Raw genomic sequence first — 8916 nt, forward strand, 5'->3', positions numbered from 1 at the left:
ACTAAATATGCTTACAAGGCCTGTGAATAGCGCTAATTTCTCTGCCATGCGCATATCTTTCTTTTTCGTGGCTGTATCCAGATTAGACATCATCTTGTCCGCAATATGCTTATAGGCTTTTCCATTCAGCATTAACGTAAAAAATAAAAAGCCGTACCATCTGAAATCGTTATATATAATTGTCTTAGTATTATAATCAATTTTATAATAAATGTTTCCTCTCCGATAGCATAAACAAAATTAATTTTAGGAAATCTAAATTATTTTATCTTTTTCTGAAGGTAGAATAAAAAACGAAACTAAAAATCAAGTTCTTTTTAAATAATAGACAACTTGAATTAATTATAATTGATGTTTATAAGAACAATTTTATATTACTATTAAAAGGAATGTTTAGAGCACTGATTACACTTACATTTCCTGGTTTAGCGCTTATTGTGGCATGTTGTATTTTCCAAATTTTACTTCCAAAACATAGAAAATACCTTCCAGCCTGTATGACACCACGTATACGCCAACGAACCTGCACGGTATATTTTCAGAATGCATTGTGATCTTTAGGATGTCAAGCTTGACGTGTGCAAACTTCATATGACCAATGAACCTTAATAGTATCAATTGCTTCGCATAACTCACAAGTCCCCTGCAATATTTTTTAAGCATATTATGAGAAAATGGAAATACTTAATGCTAAAAACTCTCAATTGCTTTAAATACTTAATAAAATTAATTTTCGTTACTTCTCTAATATTGTTGATAAAATCTATATCATAATAATGGATAATAGGAACTCAATTCACAAATATTTTAGCATAACTTGCCTACAATATAAATTGTGCTACAGAACGCTTTCTCGTTCTTTTCAACTTTTACAATTTACAAGACAGCATATACATACATACATGTGCAATTTTGGATACACCTTCCTTCTTAAAGATCTCTTCGGTATTAGCTCCCTGCGGTCAATATATAGCGGCAAAATTGTATACCATATAGTTGAATATAAAATGGTCCTGCGTGAAAAAACGAGAGAAAAGGAGGACATTTATAAGAGGACTTCTTGTGCTAGACAATTATTCCTCAACAGTGTCTGAGAATTATTATATTTTGAAGACGCGAAATTGTACATTTGAAGCATCCAAGTTAACGAAAGTAAAGTACAATAACATTCTTCGGAGAAATCTTTATTACGCGATAGTGCCCGATAGTGCCTGTCACACGTGCATATAAATACAGATCACTTTCTCGTTCTCTTAACTTTTCAACTTTTACAAGACAGCATATATACGTATGTGTGCGATTTTGGATATACCTTTCTTCTTAAAGATCTCCTCGGCATCAGCTCCCTGCCGTCAATATATATTTCACTATCACTATCATCTATCACGCGGCGATGGTCACGACTGTCACACTGTCACTATCTATTTTTAGGTTACCGCTGTATTTCAGCATAGATCGGTCTTTCTTAATTCATGCGCCTGTGATTGAGAAAGAAATCTGATAAGCTCTGTATACCAGCTCAATATAATGCAACATATATACAAATATGTATATACATTTTAGACAAAAAACCGGTCAGTAAACTTTTATAAAACAATACTCTTTGAAATAATACAAGCGATAATAATTTTTATAATTACCTCTCGGTAATTCTTCAGTTTAGCTACAGCAGCACAAAAAACGATGAATTTAGGCTTATTCGACGCGTTTTTGCACGAAACGACCGAATCTGGCAGAAAAAAGTGTCGCACTGCCCCGCGACGCAAAATATTAAACGTTAAAGTTGACAGGAATCAGGTTATAATTCCTGTCATACCGACGAGATGCAGCGACTACGACCATGCCCTGCGGCCACATGCGCATGCTCAGTGGTCGCACGCGCATGCAAAGTGCGCCAATTTTAAATGAATCAATCGTGCAGAATAACCAAGCATCTCGATTCAAGCAGTTAGGTCTCACGCTGGGAGTTTCATTAGTTTAATTATGCGTGGGAAGCACACACACACACACACACACACAACGGGGGAGTGCGAGAGGGGGCCTTCGCCCCCCCCCTCCACCGCACCCACCCCGCCGGTAGGCTGCGTGGACCTCGCTTTACAACATAAAGCGTACATGCTGAGTTGTAAAACGAAATTATAAAGTACATGCATGGGAGAGGGTGCAGGGGAGAAAAGCCTTTCTGTTCACGTGCGCTCACGCATGTAAGCCCCCTTGCACCCCTCCATGCATGTGCTTTATAATTTTGTTTTACAACTTAGCATGTACTTTATGTTGTAAAGCGAGGTCCACGCAGCCTACCGGCGGGGTGGGTGCGGGGGAGGGGGGGGGCCGAAGGCCCCCTTTCGCACCCCCCCGTTGTGTGTGTGTGTGTGTGTGTGTGTGTGCTTCCCACGCATAATTAAACTAATCTCTCAGCGTGAGACCTAACTGCTTGAATCGAGATGCTTGGTTATTCTGCACGATGTAACTGTTTAATGATTTTCGTTAAAGCAGGGCACATACACACGTGTGTATGCCCTGCTTTATAGAAGTTGTGATTTTCGTTAAAGCAGGGCACACACACGTGTGTATGCTGGTGTATGCCCTGCTTTATAGAAGTTGTGATTTTCGTTAAACTTTTTTTATTATGGATGGATAACAATCATGTTTGAAAAAAATGTTAATAAGATAATTAATTATTATTTTAGTGTAATAATGTTCTTTTAGGCATAAAGGATTATATTCTTATAGTTGGCTTGCTTCTAATTAATTGATTTATATTTTATTACAATTTTATTAATACATTCTTATAGAACATACGTTTCTTTCCGTTAGATCCGTGAGTTAAACTGAATTTGCATTACATAAAGGATCTTATGAAATCTGTATAAGCAATGAATAGCAATGAGCAGTTAACTTTATTGATTCTGGGAAATTTTAACAAGTAGTTGTCCAAAAGTTTATAGCGTGATATGAGAATGGGGCTTAAGCTTGAAGGGGTGAATTAAGGCGGTCATCTTCTATAGGCGCAGCCATGTGTCAGCTGCTTTATGAACGCGTATAGCTGAGTGATTGTTGGTACAGTTAGGTTGTGACCGGACGTTGTGATTTAGGTGCCCGATATCCGCTGTTTTTTTTCTTAACACGGTCGCCACTCAGTTTAACCTTTGCCAACTGAGAAGGTAAGTGATCATGACTTCTTAAATTATCAATCTAATTTATCTCCTTTATTTTCAGGTACCGGCCAACGCTGGATCACCGTTGCCGCCGACGCCAGGATTCTCGCATTACCGCATACCAAGGATTGACGACGGACTTCGAGGGATCACCGACGATGGACCATTTAAGTAACAAAGTAAATTGATGATAATTCTCGAATTATTTTATAACATGATTTAGTAATTTATTCATATAAATGTTTTCCCGCAGGAAGTTGTTCACAGATCTTCGTTGTTCACAAAATGGCTGACACGCGTGTCACTCGGTACATGTTTCGTACGCTTCGCTTCCACTATCTTCTATCGGTGATTAAGCACCACTCGCTTTCGTATCGCGAGCACGTAACGCGTTTCCGCGGGCGTCGTGCCGGTTGTTTTGAATCGCGGGGCGAACCATCAACGCGTCCGGGCTCGACTCGCGGAATTAATTCTACACGAGGAACGTTAGCGCGCGATTTTAATGTCACCTACTCGACGATTCCCGACCGACTGCCTCGCGAGCTACGGTGCTCTCGCGGGCTCCCCACTATGGGTCGTAGCCCCCACTCCGTCGCCTATTACGCCGTAATGCCAGATGTCCGCCAGATGTTCCGACTTTCTCTTTTCCCCCTCCACGCTTGTTACGCGTACGGGCGACCTACTGCGTCACCGCGGAAATTTCTGCCAGATTTGCGCTCGCGCTACCCGCACGCCCTGGGCCCGATGCACCAGGTTTTCAGCTTTCGCATTTTTCGCGCGCCGACGACGCCGACCTCTGCGCGCGACTTCTCTTACGCTAAGGAATATGGACGACTTCCTAGGAGAAGACGTCCGGGTGACCCGCACGATGCTCGCCGTTGACGCCGACCCCCTATGACTGATCCTCGGGGCCGCGGAAACTCGTTTCCGCTGCCTGTTCCTGGGGATGACGTCCCGGCTTCCCAATTGCTGACCAAGGTCGTCTCCCAGGTGTTGGACGTCGGTCACACTCTATCATCTTTGGACCGTAACGCATGGTCCGCGATTTCGTTACCGCTTCGTCGGATCGCTTGACAAATCTTTGTAGCGGGATTCTCTAACGTGCTATCGACAATTGTCGCTATCGTTAACTGTACTTATCGACAATTTTTGTTATGGGTTATTCTGTATCGAGCAGTTATCGACATCTCTCGTTAAGTCGAATCGTTAAATATCGAAAATTGTCGCTATCGGTCGCTATGTTAACGATGGGTCTTGGAAGTCTCGTTAACTGCTTAGCGATATTTTACATTCGTTAATACCCAGTAAGCAAAAAATCATTATTACAATGTTATTGCAACGATATTCTAGAATTTGTAATGTTGTTAAATATGTAGTTCTTAATGTTGTATAGAACATCATTATGAATATACTTTGACCACGATTCCGAAATTTCAGTAATGTTGAAATGGGAGTGCCATAACGTTGCAAATAACATTTTGCTAAGGTTTTTCTATCATTCCTGTAACGTTTTTGAGATAAAAATTTAAACAAACTATCAACTTTATTACAATATTATATTAAGATTACCGTAATATTAATTCTAACGTTTATTTAAAGTTATTATTGATATTTTATTTTTATTTCAGGGAGTATATGTATTTATTTTCAATAAAATGCACTACACTAATTACCATAAAAAAATAGTTTTATTTATATGAACAAATATATACATATACATATACATATATAGGTTTTATTATGAGATTTATTTCGTGTGCCAATTATTTCTGCAAATTATCTCTGCCAATTATCTCAGAAAGTATTAATTCTAGGAAGGGATCCTAGGAAGGGATTTTTGAAGTCAACCTTCGGATAAGGAAAATTAAGGTGCCTTCTAACTCTTTTTTAGGCAATGCGATACAGGTGCTCTAGTTTAATATAACTCTTTTATTATTTTTTTCCAAACTCTTATTCTTTCCTTTTAAACAGATTATTAATCTTTCCGGATCTTTACCAAACAGTTGCTGAAAAATAAGAATTTCTCATTCAACTTCAGAAATATTTGTAACATCTTCAGTGATTTAATCTATGTATCAAAATATATTGTGTCTGTTAAGTTAGCACCCCTCCCCCTCCGCAAAAAAAGCAGAATAACACATATGTAGAAATTAAATGCTCTTTATGTGCTAATTATGTGTTCTATTCACGTTTTTTGTGCTCGAACGGTTTCATGGAAAATTGCAATTAAAAGTGGGGATGCTGGCTTAACATAAGCTAGCACCCCTACTCATTAAAATTATATTAAAAAATAAAGTACTTAATACAGTACAATTATGTGCTTTTTATGTGCTTTTAAATGTCTCAAACCAAATTAGTTTATCTGTAATAGTTTAAAAGATATACGTAAAAAAAAGATCTATATACTACTGATATAAGAGTAAAGTATCAGTTAAAATACAGAAAGCAAAATAATTCTTGTCTTAAAATGTTTCTTGATTAATGTGTTCTCGAAATATGCACAATGAAATTTTCGTGCTTATCCCCTTTGACCGACCCGAACGTGAACACCCCATACATACAAGAGTAAAGTACCAGTTAAAATACAGATAGCGAATTGGTTTTAGTCTTAAAATATTTCTCAATTTATGTGCTTTCAAAATATGTACAATGAGATTTCTTTGCTCATCCCCTTCGGCCGACCCAAACGTGAGCACCCCATACGTATAAAAATAAAGTACCAGTTAAAATATAGATAGCGAATTGGTTTTAGTCTTAAAATGTTTCTCAACTTATGTGTTTTCAAAATAAACAGAATAAAATTTTTGTTTTGGTTAATGTATTGATTAACTTGTTTAATAAGATTTCAGAAAAATTTTTATTTATATGTATTTATATGTATTTGTATATGTATTTGTATACATTTTTAAAGTTATTTAATATGAGTTAGGAGTAAGTATTGCAAAGTTGCTAAATATTATGGAGAATGGGTCACTGAGATTCTGAACAATATATAAATACATATAAGTAAACATATGTTTAATTAATTTTTAACATTCCCTTTCTAATAATAGAAACAAAATATAATTTTCAAAATTAGTTACTCTTTAGTAAACTTTAATTTATATTTATATAGAATCTCTGTGTATTGTTTTTCATGATAATATTACATGAATGATAGTAGGGTACAGTTCACGCTACAATTGCGTGACTAATACTTGAAGGATATATTTGTTTTATGATGTATAAAAGAATATGGTAATAGAATATTTAGATATTACATATATAATTGTTTATTTAAAAAATTTGTATCAAAAAATTACATTAACAAAAAAAATTAATGTGATTTTTATGCTTTTAAAATCATTCAGCAGAATTCAACAAGAATTACGGCAGATGCTTGCGTAAGAAGAGCAGCAGAAATACAAATGATTTTGGCAGAAATAAACAAAACAAGGCAAATGAGAGCTCGTTCGCGACGATGGACGGGCGACAGTAATAAAATATTACAAATTCAACAAATTGAATAAAATATATATAATAAAGTAAACGTTTCGGTCTTTGGTTTGGACTCTCCTCAGTACATATAGCTGGTCGAGTGAAATGCAGTGGTCACAAGTAGTCAAAAATGCAGTTATTCCGCTCTCCGATTATGAGAGTGTGGATCTCGTATCTTCAACGTGACTATTACCTTAATTCCATAAAAAGAAATAAATTAAACAAATATATATAGTCATACCTTAAAAAGTGATCACAAGAGTTACCTGACAGTCAAATTGATAAGATATACGACACCATCTCTCCGCGTAATACAATAAGTATTACGCGGCATTTTTTACTACTTGTGACCACTGCATTTCACTCGACCAGCTATATGTACTGAGAAGGGTCCAAATCAAGGACCGAAGCGTTTACTTTATTATATATATTTTATTCAATTTGTAATATTTTATTACTGTCGCCCGTCCATCGTCGCGAACGAGCTCTCATTTGCCTTGTTTTGTTTATTTATCGTTATTGAGAGCGTTATCTTTGTTATTTTGGCAGAATATACCGTACATCTGATTTATCAATCAAACATTTTTCGAAATTCGTAACGCCAAAATGGACCGTATAGCCTACATCTCACAGCACGAAGCTATAACAGTTTCACAATTTCCACTTAACTTACAGTAATTATTTCTATAAATATTTATAACATAAATTAAAAACAACTTTAATAATATTGATGATAATTATTTACACTTTATTTTAAAATATTTATTATAATCTTTTAGATATTTTTATTTTTCGGACATTATAATATTTACAAAATATTCAACGTATATATTTTCAAAATATTTAAATCTTTTTTATAAATATTTTATAAATATTTTATAAATATTTTGTGCTGTCTGGGAGTTTAGCGCGCTCGACTGTTCTTTTTCTGACGGGCAGATGCTGGCACGCTTTTTTTGCATTTCTGTCACTCGGATCTATACGGCAAAAACAACAATTTAAGCGACATTATACACTTGTGAAATTTTGCTGCAAATATGTTTCAAGAGTCTAGCACACTCGACTGCTCTTTTTCTTACGGGCAGATGCTTGCACGTTCTTTTCACGTTTCTGCCGGTCGGATCTGTACGGCAAAAACAACGATTTAAGCGACATACACTTGTGAAATTTTGCTGCAAATATGTTTCAAGCGTCTAGCACACTCGACTGCTCTTTTTCTCACGGGCAGATGCTTGCACGTTCTTTTCACGTTTCTGCCGGTTGGATCTGTACTCAAAAGATAATTCCATATTGTTTTCACATTTCTGCTACATGTTTACTTTTAACAAATAGTATAAAATTTCACAGTAGCTTCTTACAGCAGACTACTGCAATAGTACAGTAAGTACTCGTTCAATCACAGATATTATGCACTTTTGTCGCAATTTTGGACTGATTTCTTGCGCACTTCTTCGGGACGCATCTGAACTAGCAAACTGGTTACCAGGGAATTTTATACTAAATTACTTTTACAGTGATATATGCAAACAATGATGTATTAAAGCCGCACAATACTTCAACAAATCGTCTTCATGCATAGTGTACCAGCTTATTTATACGTTATCATTTACATATTTCGCTAAATTTTGAGGTTATTTTATAGAAAGTTACACTGTTTGATACCATTGAAATAATAGCATTGACGAACCTTGATGATATTTTTAATGTCCAAAGACAAATCTATTATAGAACGTAAAAAAATTAATTGATTTTTCCTCTCTTTTGTAAATCTCTCTTGTAAATCGGAAAATGAATCCTACATCATCATAGCTACTATTCATAGCACAAATAATTATAGCACGTATATGGTTAATTGAATTCTTATCATTAATATACAACTTTTAGAATATAATAGTTACTACTTATATATAAATATGCTGTAAATAAAGAGCACTCCGCACTCCTCGATTGACACACGTGTATACGCACTCACGCATCGTATGTAGGATAATCATGTACATCATGGCTGTCGCGATGAGCGTTGCGCACAATATAAAACGATAACATTATAACAACAGAAAATTAATATACTACCAACGTTATTTCTGAGTCCAAATTACAAGGAATTTTGAACTGTTATGCATTGATCTCAAATAAATGTCAGAGTAACATTTGAAAAATATTTTCTGTAACGTTTTCAAAATATTTTAACAACATTCAAAAAAATCATATTACGAAATAATATTTTTCAAATATGTGTATAATATTATTAAAAAACGTTTAAAAAATACACATAAAGTCA

At 35.5% G+C, this 8916-nt stretch overlaps 1 protein-coding gene across 2 annotated transcripts; it reads right to left on the reverse strand.

Annotated features, from left to right (window-relative positions):
• Positions 1-415: 415 nt before the first annotated feature.
• Positions 416-1456, reverse strand: LOC112467696. 2 transcript variants are annotated; one of them, XM_025036416.1, is made up of 3 exons: positions 1293-1456; positions 903-1013; positions 416-643 (listed from the first exon to the last, which is right to left on the reverse strand). In XM_025036416.1, exons 1-3 carry the CDS (start codon positions 1337-1339, stop codon positions 433-435), a joined length of 369 nt encoding a protein of 122 aa, XP_024892184.1. In that variant the 5' UTR covers positions 1340-1456; the 3' UTR covers positions 416-432. The 2 variants fall into 2 exon arrangements, 1 of the variants encoding a protein (XP_024892184.1); XR_003042300.1 differs by lacking the exon at positions 1293-1456 and having other exon boundaries at positions 422-643; positions 899-1001.
• Positions 1457-8916: the final 7460 nt, after the last annotated feature.

The sequence above is a fragment of the Temnothorax curvispinosus genome, unplaced genomic scaffold, assembly GCF_003070985.1.
Source record: "Temnothorax curvispinosus isolate PA1 unplaced genomic scaffold, ASM307098v1 QBEX01017773.1, whole genome shotgun sequence".
NCBI lineage: Eukaryota > Metazoa > Arthropoda > Insecta > Hymenoptera > Formicidae > Temnothorax > Temnothorax curvispinosus.

Coding starts and splice junctions, on each gene's coding strand:
- LOC112467696 (XM_025036416.1), bottom strand. CDS start 1,339: ATGCCGAGGAGATCTTTAAGAAGAAAGGTATATCCAAAATCGCACAC. Junction 1,014..1,292: donor GTATATCCAAAATCGCACAC/ATACGTATATAT, acceptor TTTTTCACGCAG/GACCATTTTATATTCAACTA. Junction 644..902: donor GTGTATCCAAAATTGCACAT/GTATGTATGTAT, acceptor AAAATATTGCAG/GGGACTTGTGAGTTATGCGA.